The following is a 21,253-nucleotide window of genomic DNA, read 5'->3' as shown; positions in this document are numbered from 1 at the left end:
AAGGGCTTTATTGGTATGGGAAACATATGTTAACATTGCCAAAGCAAGTGAAGTGGATAATATACAAAAGTTAAATAAACAATAAAAATTAACAGTGAACATTAGACTCACAGAAGTTCCAAAAGATTAAAGACGATTCAAATGTCATTGTCTATATACAGTGTTGTAACAATGTGTAAATAGTTAAAGTAAAAAAGGGAAAATAAACATAAATATGGGTTGTATTTACAATGGTGTTTGTTGTTGCCCTGGTTGCCCTTTTCTTGTGCCAACAGGTCACAAATCTTGCTCCTGTGATGGCACACTGGTATTTCACCCAGTAGATATAGGAGTTTATCAAAATTGGGTTTGTTTTCGAACTCTTTGTGTAATTCTGTGTAATCTGAGGGAAATATGTGTCTCTAATATGGTCACACATTTGGCAGGAGGTAAGGAAGAGTGCAACGCTGTCATCAAGGCAAAGGGTGGCTACTTTGAAGCATCTCAAATATAAAATATATTTTGATTTGTTTAACACTTTTTTTGGTTACATGATTCCATATGTGTTATTTCATAGTTTTGTTGTCTTCACTATTATTGTAGAAAATAGTAAAAAAAACTTGAATGAGTAGTTGTTCTAAAACGTTTGACCAGTAGAGTCTCTCTCTCTCTCTCTCTCTCTCTCTCTCTCTCTCTCTCTCTGTCTCTCTCTCTGTCTCTGTCTCTGTCTCTGTCTCTGTCTCTGTCTCTGTCTCTCTATCTATCTATCTATCTATATATAATCTATCTATCTATTGAGGACTTGAGAGGCGTCTGTTTCTCAAACTAGACACTAATGTACTTGTCCTCTTGCTCAGTTACGCACTGGGGCCTCCCACTCCTCTTTCTATTCTGGTTAGAGCCTGTTTGCGCTGTTCTGTGAAGGGAGTAGTACACAGCGTTGTACAAGATATTCCGTTTATTGGCAATTTCTGGCATGGAATAGCCTTCATTTCTCAGAACAAGAATAGACTGACAAATTTCAGAAGAAACTTAGTTTCTGGCCATTTTGAGCCTGTAATCGAACCCACAAATGCTGATGCTCCAGATACTCAACTAGTCTAAAGAAGGCCAGTTATATTGCTTCTTTAATCAGAACAACAGTTTTCAGCTGTGCTAACATACAGTTGAAGTCAGAAGTTCACATACACCTTAGCCAAATACATATAAATTCAGTTTTTTATCATTCCTGACATTTAATCCTAGTGAAAATTCCCTGTCTTAGGTCAGTTAGGATCACCACTTTATTTTAAGAATGTGACATGTCAGAATAATAGTAGAGAATTATTTATTAAAGCTTTTATTTCTTTCATCACATTCCCAGTGGGTCAGAAGTTTACATACTCAATTAGTATTTGGTAGCATTGCCTTTGAATTGTTTAACTTGGGCCAAAGGTTTCAGGTAGCTTCCCACAATAAGTTGGGTACATTTTGTCTCATTCCTCCTGACAGAGATGGTGTAACTGACTCAGGTTTGTAGGCCTCTTTGCTCGCACACGCTTTTTCAGTTCTGCCCACAATTTTTTTTTATAGGATTGAGGTCAGGGCTTTGTGATGGCCACTCCAATACCGTGACTTTGTTGTCCTTAAGCCATTTTGCCACAAATGTGGAAGTATGCTTGTGGTCATTGTCCATTTAGAAGACCCATTTGCGACCAAGCTTGAACTTCCTGACTGATGTCTTGAAATGTTGCTTCAATATATCCACATAATTGTCCTACCTCGTGATGCCATCTATTTTGTGAAGTGCACCAGTCCCTCCTGCAGCAAAGCACCCCCACAACATGATGCTGCCACCCCCGTGTTTCACGGTTGGGATGGTGTTCTTCAGCTTGCGAGCGTTCCCCTTTTTCTTCCAAACATAACAATGGTCATTATGGCCAAACAGTTCTATTTTGTTTCATCAGACCAGAGGACATTTCTCAAAAAAGTGATCTTTGTCCCCATGTGCAGTTGCAAACTGTAGTGTGGCTTTTTTATGGTGGTTTTGAAGCAGTGGCTTCTTCCTTGCTGAGCGGCCTTTTCAGGTTATGTCGATATAGGACTCGTTTTACTGTGGATATAGGACTCGTTTTACTGTACTTTTGTATCTGTTTCCTCCAGCATCTTCACAAGGACCTTTTCTGTTGTTCTGGGATTGATTTGCACTTTTCGCACCAAAGTATGTTCATCTCTAGGAGACAGAACACATCTCCTTCCTGAGCAGTATGACGGCTGCGTGGTCCCATGGTGTTTATACTTGCGTACTATTGTTTGTACAGATGAACGTGGTACCTTCAGGCATTTGGAAATTGCTCCCTAACCAGACTTGTGCAGGTCCACAATTTGTTTGAGGTATTGGCTGATTTCTTTTGATTTTCCCATGATGTCAAGCAAAGAGGCACTGAGTTTGAAGGTAGGCCTTGAAATACATCCACAGGTACACCTCCAATTGACTCAAATTATGTCATTTAGCCTATCAGAAGCTTCTAAAGCCATGACATAATTTTCTGGAATTTTCTAAGCTGTTTAAAGGCACAGTCAACTTAGTGTATGTAAACTTCTGACCCACTGGAATTGTGATACAGTGAAATAATCTGTCTGAAAACAATTGTTGGAAAAATTACTTGTGTCATGCACAAAGTAGATGTCCTAACCGACTTGCCAAAACTATAGTTTGTTAACAAGACATTTGTGGAGTAGTTGAAAAACGAGTTTTAATGATTCCAACCTAAGTGTATGTAAACTTCTGACTTCAGCTGTAATTGGAAAGGGGTTTTCTAATGATCAATTAGCCTTTTTAAAATGATAAACTTGGATTAGCTAACACAATGTGCCAATGGAACACAGGAGTGATGGTTGCTGATAATGGGCCTATGTAGACATTCCATTTTTTTTTTTAAATCAGCTGTTTCCAGCTACAATAGTAATTTGCAAAATTAACATTGTCTACACTGTATTTCTGATCAATTTGATGTTATTTTAATGGACAACATTTTTTGCTTTTCTTTCAAAAACAAGGACATTTCTAATTGACCCCAAACTTTTGAATGGTAGTGTATATATTTGGGAGCAGTGTAAAGGTGAGTTGACATTCCCCCTTTCTCTTTTATACTGGATATTTTTCCAGCTCCTGTGAAAAGTTTGGATGTGTGTAAAACCCCCCTTCGTTATCATAATATTATATGCCCAAGGGGAGCAATTATGGTGCCTGTAACTATTTAGACAGCCTATTTAAAACAAGTTCCTGTTTCGTCTTGTAAAAATTTGATTAAAATTATTTGCTGTCTTTTCAGGTCCTGGCCAATCAAAAACAGCACATGTAGAAATGACCTGAATTGCAAGCTGCAGTTGCACACTTCTACAATTTATCTTATTAAAAGCTAACCTTAAATCAAGACCAAAAAGCAAAACAAAAAAATTCATGAATGTTTACGATATGGCCATTTTGACTTTGTGGCAACTATTGACAAACGGGGTCAAGCTTCAACACACCTACAACTTTATTCATCAAAACCCAGCCCTTTTGCGCCACCGCCAGCTACTGCGCCCATAATTCCGGTTGTGAAAATGGCTCTATTTCTGATACACAATTTTATCATTGCATTAGGTCTGTAAAAAAATGAAGCCCTGAATCTCCTATGATCAGTCTATTTCAAGCTGAGAACAGACTTTCCCCCCCCCCGAAAGAACATTGTTTGCAAGAATAAAGTATAAAATAATGAATGACTTTATTCCATCTATATCAATTCGGTAAGGTAAATATTCAATTGTCTTTGTTCGAGCATAGGCTTACTGTCTCTATAAAAACAGGAATTTACACAAGACTGTTTCAAATGACAGGTTAATGAGGGGTATGTGGTTAATTACCCTCTTAAACTCTTACTCCAAGACACTTCACATGATAACTATACTATGTCAGCTAAAGAATGGTTCCCAGATCTCCCCTGTGTACATCTCAAGCCACACTGCTACGATTTCTCCCCTTTGTGGACACTCCTATGTCTGATCAGGTTAGTCAGGAAGGAGAAGCTCTTGTAACATAGTTTGCACTTGAAGGGCCTCTCCTTGGTGTGAACGGTCTGGTGCTTCTTCACATAGTTCGCTTCAGTAAAGAGCTTTCCACACGTGGGGCAGGAGTACGGTTGTCGCGTCCGTCCTAATGCTCGGCCTCCCACATTGTAACCCAATGACACCAGAGGAGGTAGAAGCAGGAGCCACCACCCTCAGGTGGTTAGTCTTTGAGCTCCCTCTAGCCATTGTTTGGGTGTTGTTGGGATTGTATGCTGTGTTGTAGGCTAGGTACCGTGTGGTGAATGCCCATACTGACCCTCTGTATTGGTGGGGTAACCCCGAGGCAGCTGAGGAAGGCTAGAACCAGGTCCAGGCCTTCTCTGAACCCAGTCAACAGGCATTAGACAATACTCTGAAGGAAAATCCATATTTGCTGATAGACTACCACCATGGGGGGGTCTCACACCACTCTCTGTGAAGGCTGAAGCCCAGGGTGACCTGCTCTGTTCATCATGGATACTGTGGTGTTTGTATCATAGGAACAGAAGGGTCTATCTCCATTAGCCCCAGGCCCTGCTCCATTCCTGCACTGAGACTGGAGCCTCTGTCCACTGGTTGTGTTTCGTGTGGGGGTGGAGTTGTAGGGCAGCTCAGCCACGAAGTGACAATTCTTATCAACTGTATGCAAGAATTTCCTCTGTTGATCTCACCAACCCCCATTGTCTCAACTCTGAGAAGCAGAGGTTACATCCTGTAGGTCTGATATCTGATTGGAGGTTAAATTTACAGTAATACTATTGGTCAACAACTTAGTTTTTGAATCCAAACAACTCAGAAGCTTATAAAAGGGTCTTAGATTCATTGTTCTTTCTCTTATGTTCCAGACTTGCTGTGGTGAGATACCTACACTAGTTCTTTCTCTCTGACCATGCTTAGAATAATGACTTGTAATGCTTGTTAATGCTTTGTTACTTAAGCTTTATGCCTTGTAGGTGAATCCATTCAAGTGAAGTAATACTTGAATTTAGAATTCCATTCTCATGACCATTCCCTGAGCTTAGTCAGCTAAAGGCATAATACTTGATTGCACATGGTGAACATTTTAATAGGCTAACTTCTTAGTCTTATTACGAGTCACATGTGAGGTATTTATAATATAAATACTGTATATACACGTCAAATATTACTGCCCACTACAGAGTCTCTGTCCATCGTGGTTCGGTCCCAGTTCCGACTCGGGAAGGAACGGCTCCTGATCCAGAATTCTGATCCGGGGCCAGGGTTTGTGACCAGCCGCTTCAGAAGTCCAGTCTCTCCTACCAGCAACGCCAGATATCAGCAGGTCCTCATGGACTGCAGACTGTAACCACAAATTGTACAGAAGAACAAATAAAGGTTTATATAATAAACTTTACTGTAGACACAGAAACATGATATTATAAAATGTTAACCACAGTCAAGCCCATCTCTAACACTGTGATTCAGGTACCTAACAATATGGAGCCATTGGAGTTTATTTAAAAAAAATCCATATGTGTTGATTTGAAGAATTAAGTATAATGTTTTGGTTAGACTCATTAGGAAAACCCAGTCCCTGCAATGATAGAAAAATAACAAAGTCAGTCAGCAAGTCAATTTTGTATTTAATTTCAACAAAATGGTCATACACTCACATAACGTGAAGTACAGTACTTTTATTTCACAAAACAATATGTGACAAGTAGAATAACTTCTCACTATGGTAACACTTGACCTTTTCTGTAAATCTGGTACCCTCACTTTAATAAAAAAATATTTTAGAATACTTTGGAAAAGGTTCAACATTACATTACACACACCTTCACTCGTTTATGTTAAGTAAACATGAATTAAGGCACTATCATTTCCTCATTATAAAACACCATCAAACAACAGGACAAGGTTGTCACTTTTCATCAGTGAAGCATTTTTACAGACACCATCACATCAACCATCACCATATCTACTCTGCCTCATCATACTCATTCTTTCCTCAGTTCACCTTGTCCAGTTCCCTCTATAAACAAACTATCTAGTTCTACATTACATATTACTATACACTATACATGGTCCCTGTGCATTTTCTGCTGGTGTATCCTGAGGTAGCTCCTCTCTGAGAACCTCTTCTCGCAGTGTATACAGGCGAATGGCCTCTCTCCCGTGTGGATCTTCAGGTGCATCTTTAGCTGGTGCTGGTGGGAGAACCTCTTCTCACACTGGGGGCAGCTGTAGGGTTTCTCCCCTGTGTGGACCCTCTGGTGCCTCTTCAGGTGGGACGATCGGGAAAAACAGGCCCGGCACAGGTGGCAGCCGAAAGGTTTCTCTCCCGTGTGCATCCTCTGGTGGATCTCCACCTGTTGGGGGAAACTGAAGGCTTTCCCACAGAACAAACACCGGAAGCGCTTCTCTTTGGCGCTGCCACCTTTACTGATTCTGTCTCTACTATGGTCATTTGTCAATGGGCTTGTGTAGCCATTTATTGTTGAGGCACCGGCATTGTCTGAGGTCTGGTTTAACATTAGGAGGGTGTGAGGAGGATTAAGGCCAGGGATTGTCTGTGTTGTTGTCGCAGGGTCCATATTCCAGTTGAAAGATCCTATAGAAGACAGGCTGAAGGAAGCACCTGTTAGGGGGTTAACCTGAGGCACCATCAGTCTCTCTGAATCACAACTATAGGAGCAGGACGGATCATTGCTAGCCGAGTCAATGTCTGTTCTCTCTAGCTGCATACGGACACCTCCCCGTCCACGCAGACCAACTCTACGCATCGCCCTGATCTCAGCCAGTCTGTTGTCATGGAGATTAAGTTCAGTTGTTGTTTTGTGTTCGACTGTTGGTTTCTGGTTGTGGTTAACAGTGTTGATCACCAGCCCAGAGTTGAGGACGCTGTCCCATCCACTGACCTCCACTATGTCGCCTCTGGTCCTGGCCTGCTCAGTGACGTTATTCCCCAGGTCCTTGGCTGCACCGGTCTGGGAATCCAAGATGGCCACCCAGTCTCCTCTGTTAGCCTCCAGCCAACCACCTGCAGGAATAGTTTACAAAATAGACTTTTCAAACATGGCAGAGAAAATGTAACATTATGACTATAGCTACAGTTCCCTGACGGAGGGAAATGAGGGGCATCATACTACGGGGAGTCGGTTGAAGGATCTACAATCACGCCTGAGAAGGTCAATGAAATCTGCGCCTAGCTGGAAGCCCCGCCTTCCACAGATGATAAGCGCGAGACTCAGATTCATTACTTCAATTTAATAACGCTTTTCACCAAGCCCTGGAACGGGCGGCACGGGGCCAAACAGGTGTTCTACCTCATTTCGCTTCTTCAGGGAACAATAGTTATAGTCTTGACGTTACGTTTCTTTTCAGTCAGTCAACTTCGGTACAACATACTATGGGGAAATATAATCACGCCCAAGCCGAACCCAACGAATACTAAATGAAACGGCCCATGACAGACCACCTAGACCTGACCACGCTAGATGGGGCAGTCCAGACGATGCACACAATTTATTCATACTATTTCATCCTTCCACAAGACATAGTCCCGACACATCTGGGGTTGCTATCCAAGCCGGCTGGTCGTTCGTTCTATTGGTTCGGTTGCTAGAGACGTGACCCAGTCGTTTGTTCTAAATTTACATACTGGCTGGCAACGTTGTTATCCCTTGCTTGCTAGCTAGCCAACTATGGCTAATTTACAGTCAAGTCAAACAGTGCAGGCAGGATAACAACAGTAGTTGTATTTGCATTTGTTTATGCTGTTTTCGAGTGACATTTGTTTATGCTGTTTTCTAGTGACATTTATTTGGATACATCCATAACAATGAGCTAATGAGGCACGATTTCGCCTGGCATAGAAAATGTGCTCACGCTTGTTAAAAAAGTGCCTAAAATAATGATTCATGATTTCGACTGGCTGAGAAACGCTGCCTGCCTGTCTTTCGTCCCGACTCGTTCATCACTATGGGACAGTTGGTGATAGAATTTGAATATTGAAACAATATTCAACGCTGTTGAAAACTAAATGTTAGTCTAAAAGAAATATGAGATAATGTCTAGATGCTTTTTATAGTGGAGATCAACTTTATAACTTCCCTGCCTGGGGTGATGAGACAGTGGATTGCTCAGTCAGATGGAACAGAGTAAATAGGCATTTTAACGTCGTAGAATTAGCCGGTGGTATCTTGTGGAATAGACACCGGCTGGAAGAAAGAATAATAACCAGGTGCATCACTATTCTATTACTGTATGTAGGCTATATGTATTTCTCCCTTACCTTGCTCCCCCATCTTTAGTCCACTCAGCAGGTCAATGCTCTCTGGTCCATCTTCTATTGTCTCCTCTTTGACCAGCAGCAGATCAGGCTTCCCATCCTCCATGTCTACTGACTGTAAGAGATACAGAGTGAGAGGATGTTGGATCAAGAAATCTGATATGAGCACCCTGCTATGGAGCATCTTCTGATTGGGCAATGAGGGATTGCTGTGAGTACTATGCAAACATGTTAGTTGATTGATTTTTTGTTAATTGATTTGTTGATTCATTTGATTACTTGACACTCTTTGAAATGGTTTGATAATTCAAAAGGCATGGTCCCAAACTTCAGACAAAATGAATTAAGACCTGGGCATGTATCCAAAAAGAGTCTCAGAATAGGATTGCTGATCTAGGATCAGGTCCCGTATCCACAAAGCATCTTAGAAAAGGTCCTAGGAATTCTGCTAAAACCAGTTTAAGACAAAAATAACTCCCAGCTCAGAGTAGGTTTTAGGATGATGTTTAGACACTGCCCAGACAAACTCTGAGCCAGGAGTAAAATCAACTCTGAAAAGTTTCTCAGCTGGTAATCACAACAGTTTGAGGCACTGCAAAGGAAAGATGGTGATGAGTAACCATTGACATTGTGATTGTTGCAAATGATGGGGAATAACCAATGAGGCATCGCCAGCTGTGAACACTATAGCACGCCTCAGACAACCATGTTGAATGTGACTGTACATCTTAATGTTGCAATGGTAAAACGTTTGATACTGTATCATTTCTCCTGACACGATCAATTCTCTTGATTATCGGCATGCATACACTTTTTTTTAACCAATTCTGATGGTTGTTAAAGGCAGAATTTTGACTATTACCGTTATCAACACACTCTTCACCCCCGTTTAACAACTTCAAATCGTTTGAAAGGTCTATCATTTTCGTCAAAGACATTCATAGGTAGGTCCAATTTAGGCATCTTTTTGAACAACGTGATATTGCACTCCAAAAGGGATAACTTGAAATGGCATAATGTAGGTAATTAAATAATCGATAGAAAAACATGTTTATTTATTTGCCTACTTGTCATAAGTATTTAGGCATATCATGTGAAATAGGAACTCATGTGAAATCATTGTCAAAGGCACAAAAGATACTGCTGCATGTAGATTTAGATTATTTATGGTTCGATCATATAGAATTATCAAAATATTTGAACAAAGCAATTGTATGTGATGCAGGAACCACCGACTCGCTGCATTTTTCTATTATCAAGACACTTGCTGGTAACTCTTAACGGGTTAGGACCGCTCATGAGGTGTCCTAAATATCTTTCTATTAGGTGTGAATTATGACTAAAGAGGCTTCATGCATAGATTTTATTTTTACCCATAAGAGTAGAAAGTTTCTATTCTCAGCACTTACGACCAATTTTCTCCTCTGAGACGCTTTGTGAATACGGGCCCGGGCCCAGGTCCCCACCTGTCTACATAGTCCTATTCATTATGATCGAAAACTGATCCTAGATCAGCACTCCTACTCTGAGAGGCTTTGTGGATACAGACCCTGACCTAATACCATTCAGACAGTAGTTTACAGTGGACTCACCTCAGGGAGACTGTGTGTGTTCCTGTGCTGCTCAGCTGGTTCCTCTGTGGGTTCAGGAGGAGGTGTAGTCTGATTGTCCTCTATGACCATGGTCACCTCAGGGTTCCCCAGACCCTCCTCACACCCCTCCTCCTTTACCAGCAGCACATCTGGACCCTCCTCCTCCTGGAAGAGAGCGGTGATACAGATTACACAGACACACTCCTTCAGGCACGTGCGCACACAGATAATAAACACTTTAAGCAGAGTGTTTACCCATCCTTATGCTTATAAAGTGCTGTCGGTGTATGCAGAATAGGGTGAGATCAGATGTGATGTATGCTAAAAGAATTAATGAATACTCCCTAGAATGCCCAAGAACACAAAGGCAACTTGTCTAAATGACTACAGACCCGAAGCACTCACGTCCGTAGCCATGAAGTGCTTTGAAAGGTTGGTAATGGCTCATATCAACACCATTATACCAGAAACCCTAGACACACTCCAATTTGCATACCGCCCAAACAGATCCACAGATGATGCAATCTCTATTGCACTCCACACTGCCCTTTCCCACCTGGACAAAAGGAACACTTATGTGAGAATGCTATTCATTGACTACAGCTCAGCATTCAACTCCGTAGTACCCTCTAAGCTCATCACTAAGCTAAGGATCCTGGGACTAAACACCTCCCTCTGCAACTGGATCTTGGACTTCCTGACGGGCCTCCCCCAGGTGGTGAGGGTAGGTAGCAACACATCTGCCATGCTGATCCTCAACACTGGAGCTCCCCAGGGGTGCGTGCTCAGTCCCCTCCTGTACTCCCTGTTCACCCACGACTGCATGGCCAGGCACGACTCCAACACCATCATTAAGTTTGCAGACGACAACAGTGGTAGGCCTGATCAACAACGAAAAAGGCTTCTCAACAGTTTTTACCCCCAAGCCATAAGACTCCTGAACAGGTAATCAAATGGCTACCTGGACTATTTGCATTGTGTGCCCCCCCAACCCCTCTTTTTACGCTGCTGCTACTCTCTGTTTATCATATGCATAGTCACTTTAACTATACATTCATGTACATACTACCTCAATTGGGCCAACCAACCAGTGCCCCCGCACATTGACTAACTGGGCTATCTGCATTGTGTCCCACCCGCCAACCCGTCACTTTAACCATATCTACATGTACATACTACCTCAATCAGCCTGACTAACCGGTGTCTGTATGTAGCCTCGCTACTGTATATAGCCTGTCTTTTTACTGTTTTATTTCTTTACCTATTGTTCACCTAATACCTTTTTTGCAATATTGGTTAGAGCCTGTAAGTAAGCAGTTCACTGTAAGGTCTACCTACACCTGTTGTATTTGGCGCACGTGACAAACTTTGATTTGAAAAGTCCCATTTTGTGTTTATTAAACAAACACGTTTTAAATACATCATATAAAAAACCACACATACAGTGTATTCAGAAAGTATTCATACCACTTGACTTATTCCACATTTTGTTGTGTTACAGCCTGAATTGAAAATTGATTCAATATTTTTTTCCTCATCCATCTACACACAATAACCCATTAGTACTGCATGGTACACCGAAATCTCAGAACTTTTTTGACACACACAAAAAATAATAAACAGTCCGGCACTACAATTTGTTACGTCCGGTACTTAGGTCAAATGTGTCTCACGTGATTGAGAAGATCAAGTCAGCACAGCCTCATTATAGCGCAAAGAGCCTCCTCCACTTATTCATTGCTAAAGTGTGTTACCTTATGCTGCACAGAAGTTAACACACTTGAATAATGCACCACGACATGTAGAAATGTTGAAACTGTTCATTACAGTTCGCAAAACAATGTCTAAACAGGCTAGAACACGTTTACAATGCAAGACGATACTTACACACTCGTTTCTAACATGGAAGTTCAGCATTTCTCAACAGTACCATCACAAAAGTCAGAATGTTGAATAAATATTTAACTTACTTTACCTGTTGTCCTCTGATTTTGTCCTTATGTAGGAGGTAATCTTGAGACGAAATATCCACAGGGAAGAGTTATCAGCCCGACTTTCAGTACGCTGGTCTATGGTTGGTATTACCGGTTTTTAATTTCAATACAGATGCAAATTTGCACATGACAAACACTTGCAAAATATGGCCAATCCTAACCGAACCACAGCTGATTGCGAGGAGACTATGTTCGGTTACATTCAGCTATTGTTGACATATTGTTCACCAGGTGCAATATGTTAAGAGATTGAAAATACAATTCATTTTATTCAACATTCTGGCTTGTAGACACTACTGCATCTTTTGTATGGCGACTTCAGTCAGACTGATAAGCCATGGAGTAACCATGGTAACAACCAGATGTTTAGACAAGGTAGCGTTCAGCTTTAATTAAGCTACATTTCCATGCTAGCTTACAGCTGAATTCACTACCCTAGTTCTTTGTTTGTGATATGCCAACCATGATGCAAAATATGCTGATTTCAAAGATGATTGTCACCAAAAACGTTTTTAAATTCACTTTGTCTCCCTCGCCAACAAAAACAAATGAACTTGTCTTCTTTCCTTTGCCTCCCATCTGGTTTTCACTTGATTTCATAGCAACAAACTCAGATTCCAGCCACATTCTGCCTCGCGAATGACATTAATTCCTTAGACAGTGCACACTTTTATAAAAGAAGAGAGTGCTTCTTCTATGCAAATGTTGTTAATCAGTACAATAAAATAATTATCTTGGGAGTTGACAATAAAATAATTATCTTGGGAGTTGACAATAAAATAATTATCTTGGGAGTTGACAATAAAATAATTATCTTGGGAGTTGACAATAAAATAATTATCTTGGGAGTTGACAATAAAATAATTATCTTGGGAGTTGACAATAAAATAAGTCCTAAATGGAAAGGAAAACAACCTCATTACTCAATGCATCACACACTCCTATTGAATAATATGCATTCACCTGTATTGTGAATAGACTTAGGCTACATCTTGATTTACCCAGTATCAATACAGATTTTCCATTCAAATAAATGATTACCATTATGTTGTTTTCTAGTTAGATTGGTAAAAAAAAAGACCATTTGAATATAATTGTATAATTGATTCAATTAATGCATACATGGCTGTCTCTAAAAAAAAAAAAAACGTAAAAATGTAATGATATTGAACTCAAACGATGCCCAACGATTGAACAGAGCAGTATCTGAGTTGATCTGACTGGATCATGTGCCGTTCTATGACTTTGGCAAATACGCCTTTTTTTGTGGTATCGTTTTGGTGTCAAGTATCGTGATACTAAACCTGGTATCGATATCGAAGTCAAAATTCGGGTATCGTGACAACACTCTACCCCATAATGACAAAGTGAACACATGTTTTCAGAAATTTTTGCACATTTATTGAAAATGAAATACAGATATCTAATTTAAATAAGTATGCACATCCCTGAGTCAATACATGTTAAACTGATGTACTGAGTCTCACACCTGGACTGTACAATACTTCCACATTCTTTTAAAATGTCTTCAAGCTCTGTCAAGTTGGTTGTTGATCATTAATCAACGGGTGGGTCTAATCCTGGACGCTGATTGTTTAAAACTGCATTCCAGGCGGTGTCTATTCCAGAAGTTACCACTGGCTAAAACTATGACGTTAAAATGCCTATTTACTCTGTTCCATCTCACTGCACAATCCACTGTCTCATCAGCTCAGCCAGACAATTTATAAACTTGATCTCCACTGGAAAAAGCATCTAGACATTATCTTCCATTTCTTTTAGACTAGCAATTGGTTTTCAATAGCGGAGATTTTTATAAACCTTTCTGTCTGTCTCTGACATTTGCAACATTGTTTCAGTATTGAAATTCGATCTCCAGCTGTCCCATTGTAATGAACAAGTAGGGGTCGGGAGTTATGATGAGACAGGCAGGCAGCTTTTCTCAGCCAGTCGAAATCATGACTCAGCATAGTTTTTATGGATATATACTGTACAAAGAAATGCCAATATAAAACAGGTAAAACGAAACAAAGTGCAGCTAGTTTGTTGTCTTTCCAGCTTCAGTTTGAAGTGATTGTGTTAGCTGTGTTGTTGGCTAGCTCCTCTGAACAAGTGTCCTGACGAGAGAGCACATTTTCTATGCCAGGTGGAATCGCACATCATTAGCTCATTGTTATGGATGATTCCAAATAAATGTCACTAAAAGACAGCTTTTGCAAATGAAGCTACTTTGTTGTTATTCTGGCTGCATTGTTTGATGTGACTAAGTTAGCCGTAGTTGGCTAGCTAGCAAGCAAGAGATAAAAACGTTGAAAATATGAAGAGTGGTAGGTGATATGGTGTTGGATTTGCCACAAACATCGCTTTGTGTTGAGGGCATAAAGTAAAAACAAATTACCACATTTTTTGCAGTTTTAATTTAGTCCCTTATTGCAAACAGGATGCATGTTTTGGAATATTTTGTATTCTGTACAGGCTTTTTAAATTTTTACTCTGTCATTTAGGTTAGTATTGTGGAGTAACTACAATGTTATTGATCCATCCTCAGTTCTCCTATCCCAGCCATTAAACTATAACTGTATTAAAGTCACCATTGGCCTCATGGTGAAATCCCCAACTGAGTTAGGAAGGACGCATGTATCTTTGCAGTGACTGGGTGTATTGATACACCATCCAAACTGCTCAAAGGGATATTCAATGTTTTTTTTACCCTTCTACCAATAGGTGCCCTTCTTGCAAGGCATTGGAAAACCTCCCAGGATTTTGTGGTTGAATCTGTGTTTGAAGTTCACTGAGTGACTACAGATAATTGTACTGGGTACAGAGAAGAGGTAGTCATTCAAAAACCATGTTAAAATGTATTATTGCGCATAGAGTGAGCATGCAACTTACATGACTTGTTAAGCAAAGGTTTATTCCTGAATGTATTTAGGCTTGCCATAAGAAAGGGATTGAATACTTATTGAATCAAGACATTTCAGCTTTTCATTTTTAATTCATTTGTAAAATGTCTAAACATAATTACACATTTGACATTATGGAGTATTGTGTGTAGGCCAGTGACACAATCTCAATTTAATCAATTTTAAATGTAGTCTAACGCAACAAAATGAGGAAAAAGTGAAGGGGTGATAACTTGCTGAAGGCATTGTACCTGTCTCAACAAAAGCTCTGCATGAACTTGATAAACTGCATTCATTTTCTTATTAAAAGTGTCTTGGGAAAAAATTAAGTGGTTGAATGGAAGTAATTAAATGGGCATTTGTGACCATCATATAGCCAAATACAGTACAAATACAATGTAACAGACTTTTTCGGCATATATATATATATATATATATATATATATATATATATATATATATATATATATATATATATATATATATATATATATATATATATACACACCTTATATATCACACAATGTTTGGATGCAATATTCTACCCAGGAATATTCAACACTGAAATCTGTTACCCTTGTTATTCCAAATGCACCTGTGGATCTTTTCTGCAGACAATAATGAAAATTCAGCTTTGACTTTAATGAAGGGTTTGATCTAAAGGTGAGAAGCTATCTTGTGGAATGGTTACTTTCTATGTTATAGAGTGAATGGTTTTTCAGCTGGTGTATCCTGAGGTAGCTCCTCTCTGAGAACCTCTTCCTGCCGTGCGTACAGGTGAACAACCTTTCTCTCATGTGGACCTTCAGGTGCATCTTCTGCGGGTTCTGTTAGGGGAACCTCTTCTCACACTACGGCAGCTGTAGAGTTCTCCCCTGTGTGGACCCTCTGGTGCCTCTTCAGGCTGTACGAGTGGGAGAAGCGCATATGACACTGGGTACAGCTGAAGGGTTTCACCCCTGTGTGGACCCTCTGGTGGATCTTAAGGTTGCCAGCCTGGGCGAAGCGCATGTGACACTGGGTACAGCTGAAGGGTTTCTCCCCTGTATGGACCCTCTGGTGGGTCTCTACGTTCTGGAGGCAGCTGAAGCCTTTGTTACAGGACATGCAGAGGAACCGTTTCTCTTTACTATTGCCTGATGTTGCTTCCCCTCCCTGAGCCTTAGCTCTTTGGTCCTTTGAGTTCAATACTTGATCGAAAACAACACGGCCGTGTGAATCGGAAGGCCTCATCGACATGGACACACTGTCGCGATCCCTGAGAATGTGTAAAGGGGAGTGGGTCGCAACATTTGGATTAGTCTCTAAACTTTCCCTGTAATCTAAGACATCTCTACCTTGTGAGTGTCCTTCTCCTAATTGAGTCTTGTCTGCATTCAGTGTCAGAGGAACGTCGTCCTCCACTTTCACAGTCACTTCGTCTACGACTATAACCACCCCTTTCTTATCTAGGCACCCTTCAGAGTATACACTACTACTGTACTGGTTCCAGTCCCCTTTAGACAGATCAGTCTGTCTCTCTAAATCCAAGTGCATGTTGACAGGTTCCATCTCTGTAGTGTAAAAACAAGACAGATCATCACCACCAGTGTCTAACGTATCACCATCTCCAAGGGAATTAACAGTCCCCTGGCTCTGGTGAAATAACGGTAAATACTCGGAGTCAGGAGCAGGAGGACAGCCCAGTCTCCCCCGCCCTAGTCTCTCTGGGTCTGATTTGTGGTCAGATCCTGTGTGTAAGAGCCTGTGTGTTACAGTTAAAGTCTCGGTGTCTGTCTCTGACTTGAGGAATGCGTTCGGCGTTCCACTGACCTCCGTGATGCTACGTCGGGTACTGGGCGGCGCTGGGGCGGTGGTGGTAGGGACCTCCGTGGCTACATGGGCCGCTCCAGTTTGGATCTCTCTGCTGTGTCGTGGGTCCTCCTCCTCTCTTTCAGATCTCTCCTGCTTGACCCCAGGACCAGCAGCCTCTGCATCTACAGACTGACACAAGTAGAGAGGTTATTACCTGTGCATGAGTTGAATTGGATAACAATATCTTGGGAAGTCTCACAAGCTCTACTTTCGTCCCTTCACTATATCGGCATTGAACATGTCACCCTCCCTAGGAGAGGGGGTGTCCTTGACAATTTATTATTAAAATGAGAGGCCGCCTGGATCGTTTTTGCTATCCATTGTAAATAATGTTTGTAAGCCTATGTCGCCAAATTACACTACATGGTCAAAAGTATGTGAACACCCCTTCAAATGAGTGATTTGGCTATTTCAGCGAAACCCGTTGCTGATAGGTGTATACAATCAAGCACAAGGCCATACAATCTCTATAGGCAAACATTGGCAGTAGAATTGGCCCGCACTGAGCTCAGTGACTTTCAACTTGGCACCGCCACCTTTCCAACAAGTCAGTTCGTAAACTTTCTGCCCTGCTATAGCTGCCCCGTGTCAACTGTAAGTGCTGTTATTGTGAAGTGGAAATGTCTAGGAGCAACAATGGCTCAGCCGTGAAGTGGTAGGCCACACAAGCTCACGGAACTGGACCGCCGAGTGCTGAAGCTCGTTGCGCGTAATAATTGTCTGTTCTCGGGTTGTAACACTCAATACCAAGTTTCAAACTGCATCTGGAAGCAACGTCGGCACAAGAACTGTTTGTCGGAAACTTCATGAAATGGGTTTCCATGGCTGAGTAGCCACACACAAGCCTAAGATCACAATGCCAAGCGTCGGCTGGAGTGGTGTAAGGCTCACCAACATTGGACTCTGGTGCAGTAGAAAAGCGTTCTCTGGAGTGATGAATCACGCTTTACCATCTGGCAGTCCAACGGAAGAATCTGGGTTTGGCAGATGCCAGCAGAACGCTAACTGCCCGAGTGCATAGTGCCAACTGTAAAGTTTGGTGGAGGAGTAATAATGGTCTGGGGCTGTTTTTCATGGTTCGGGCTAGGACCCTTAGTTCCGGTGAAGGGAAATCTTAACGCTACAGCATACAATGACATTCTAGATTATTCTGTGCTTCCAACTTTTGTGGCAACAATTTGGGGAAGGCCCTTTCCTGATTCAGCATGACAATGCCCCTGTGCACAAAGCGTAGTCCATGCAGAAATTGTTTGTCGAGATCGGTGTGGAAGAACTCGACTGGCCTGCACAGAGCCCTGACCTCAATACCATTTTACACCTTTGAAATTAACTGGAACGCCGACTGTAAGCCAGGCCTAATCACCCAACATCAGTGCCCGCGCTCACTAATGCTCATGGCTGAATAGAAGCAAGTCCCTGCAGCAATGTTCCAACATCTAGTGGAAAGCCTTCCCAGAAGAGTTGAGGCTGTTATAGCAGCAAAGGGGGGGCCAACTCCATATTAATGCCCATGATTTTGGAATGAAATGTTCAACAAGCAGGTGTCCACATACTTTTTTTGTTTATATCTATGATCATATGTAATCCATACGTGCTTTATAAAAATCATGTTTTATTTATATCTGTAAATTAACCAATGAAATCAAACCACAGCCGGCTATGATTACAGACACTGGTGTGTGTCCTTTCAAACTCTAAACTAGTGACCTGCACTGTCATTATGAAGACAGCTTGGCTGTTGAAACGTTCCAAAATTATTGCATATGAGCTCCTAGTGTGTGCGTCTGGCAGTCCTTTTCTTTTTCAAGTCTCACAATCTCCCTCTGCTATGACAGATAAATTAAGATGTACATGTGAGTAGTCTTTCTGAAATAAACTGGCTACATTTGTTGGACTGTCATTTTTATGTAACACTATGACACTAACCTCTATCACGATAACGTTCTTGGTTGAGGTTCCACTCCCCTCATCAACAGTGATTGGTTGGTCATCTCTCCATGTTTTGTGTCCTGCAGGCTTCACAAAGCTCCTGTGGCCTCCAGTGAGATGTTCTTCACCTGAGAGAGTCACTGGGGGAAAAGAGGTGGTTAGGTTAGCTACTGTCAATGCTCAGTGGTATATTGTACACTATTGACACTGTCTAGAATTGGTAGGGATGTAATGTAACACTTTGCATAACTTCTTAATATACTATTTATAGATCGATTGATTATGTTCCATGCATCATTGTCTTCAATTAGTACATAATAGAAAATGCTGTAAATTAAGAATCTGGTTAGAATATGATATTTTGTCTATATGCAAGATAGCTAAGAAATCAAGGGAATTATTGCATATTATGCAAAAACTGACCAAGAGCCAATTTTGTTTAACACATCTAAAGTCACACATGGCAGATGGGAACGGGGCGACAGGCTGCGTCTTCTGCAAAATGTACCTCTTGCCATTCCTCTGTACTGGTCGAGGATCTTGACACTACTGGGATGACTGGCGAGGACGCGCTCTTGCGTTGTCCTTTCTGCGCGCTCCCGTGCCACCTTCAGTTCTTGTAGCTGTAGTTTCCTCCGCAATGCCCTGTTTTCTTTCTGGCTTTTAGTTATTTCCAAACGAAACACTGCATAGTCGTCGTCTACGAGTTTACAGATTTCTGCTACGGCTGCATTCGCTAGCACCTCCATGATGGAGGCTATTTGCGTGTGGAAAACCATACAGTTAGCCATCGTTAGCTAGCAGCTAGCTAACAGTAGATAACATATATCAAACAAGTCCCGTCTCCAACGCAAACTAAACACTGCCTGGGGAAATAATGTGATGCTGTGCAGTTAAATTAATCATATTTTGAGTTACATGATGTTAATAAACGTATAAATAACGACAATAAAAACGCTAACGTGGAAATTGTTATTGGTCAATGATCATTTCCGTATAAACTGAAGAGAAAGGATCTTATTGGTTGTCGTCATAGCTCATAGGGTGTGGTTAAATGAAACATTTGTGTACTGTTTGAATTACGGTACACTTATTATATTACATAAATCTCCTATGATCAATCTTTCAAGATGACAGCAGACTTGTTTAGAAAGAACAGTGTGTTAGCAATAATATAGTAGAAGAATAAGGTCATTATTTATCTACAACACCTCAGTAAAGTAAATATTCAACTATACTTGTTCTTGCCTAGATCCTGATGGTAATTATTACAATACAGTGTCTTGCATAAGTATTCTCCCCCCTTAAACTTCTAAATGTTGTGTTACAACCTGGAATTGAAATGGATTTCATTGTAAGTTGTCAACAATTTATTGAAAATAATCTGTCAAAGTGGAACGAAAATTCTAAAATAGTTTGAAGATGAATGAAAACTAAAACACTAATATACCTTGATTACATAAGTATTCACCCCCCTGAGTAAATACTTGTTAGAAACACCTTTGGTAGTGATTACAGCGTTGAGTCTTCTTGGGTAAGTCTCTTGAGAGCTTTGCACACCTGTAGGCTATTGTGCAATATTTGCCCAATATTCTTTTAAATTCTTCAACCTCTGTCAAAGTGTTGGGGATCATGGCTAGACAGCAATTTCCAAATCTCGCCCTTGATTTTCAAGCAGATTTAAGTAAAAAATGTAACTTGGCCACTCAGGAACGTTTGTCTTCTTGGTAAGCAACTTAGATTTGGATTTGTGTCGTATGTTATTATCCTGCTAAAAGGTGAATTCCTCTGAGTGTCTGGTGTAAAACAGACTGAAGCAGGTTTTCCTCTAGGATTTTGTCTGTGCTAGCTCCATCCTTTATCTTTTCATCCTGAAAAATCCCAGCCTTTGCCGATGTCAAACATATCCATACCATGATGCAGCCACCACCATGCTTGAAAATAAGGAGGCAGTTACTCAGTCATGTGTTCTGTTGTATTTGCCCCAAACATAAGGCTTTGCATTTAGACAAAAAAGTTTATTCATTTGCTGTGTTTTTTTGCATTATTACTTTAGTGCTTTGTTGCATAGAAGATGCATGTTTTGGAATATTTGTATTCTTTTCATTCTGTCATTTAGGTCATTATTGTGGAGTCAGTACAGTGTTGATCCATCCTCAATTCTCTCATCTCAGCTATTAAACTCACCAATGAGTTTTAAAATCACTGATGGCCTCATGGTAATATCCCTGAGCAGTTTCATTCCTGTCCTGCAGCTCAGAAGGATGACTATCGTTGATGTGTCTGGATGGTTTAATACATAAACCACAGCATAATTATTAACTTGACCATGCTTAAAGAGACATTCCATATCGGATGTGTTATTGTTACCCGAAAAGCTCCCTGGTCTTCATAATTGAATCTGTGCTTGAAATTCAATACTTGACTGAGGGACCTTACATATGTTGTATGTATGGGGGGCAGAGGAATCATCATGTCAACCCCTATTATTTCACATAGAGTGAGTCCTTGTAACTTATGTGATTTGTCTAACAAAATTTTACTCCTGAATTAATTTAGGCTTGCCTAAACAAAGGGGGTGAGTAATTATGCTATGATTACTATATATTTTAGTATCCAATTTATTTATTTTTATTTTTTAAATCTTCCACTTTGAAAGAGTATTTTGATTAGATT

General features: G+C 40.8%; 1 protein-coding gene across 1 annotated transcript; it reads right to left on the bottom strand.

Moving 5' to 3' along the window:
- Positions 1–5,641: 5,641 nt before the first annotated feature.
- Positions 5,642–21,008, bottom strand: LOC129841522 (uncharacterized). Its single transcript, XM_055909826.1, has 6 exons — positions 19,086–21,008; positions 18,575–18,717; positions 16,607–16,777; positions 9,898–10,062; positions 8,309–8,420; positions 5,642–7,054 (listed from the first exon to the last, which is right to left on the bottom strand). The coding sequence occupies exons 1-6, from the start codon at positions 19,366–19,368 to the stop codon at positions 6,090–6,092; spliced, it is 1,839 nt and encodes a 612-aa protein (XP_055765801.1). The 5' UTR covers positions 19,369–21,008; the 3' UTR covers positions 5,642–6,089.
- Between the last annotated feature and the right edge of the window lie 245 nt (positions 21,009–21,253).

The sequence above is a fragment of the Salvelinus fontinalis genome, chromosome 42 (genome assembly GCF_029448725.1).
Source record: "Salvelinus fontinalis isolate EN_2023a chromosome 42, ASM2944872v1, whole genome shotgun sequence".
NCBI classification, from domain to species: domain Eukaryota; kingdom Metazoa; phylum Chordata; class Actinopteri; order Salmoniformes; family Salmonidae; genus Salvelinus; species Salvelinus fontinalis.
The sequence above is the reverse complement of the archived record's forward strand: the minus strand, read 5'-3'. Positions and strand labels throughout refer to the sequence as shown.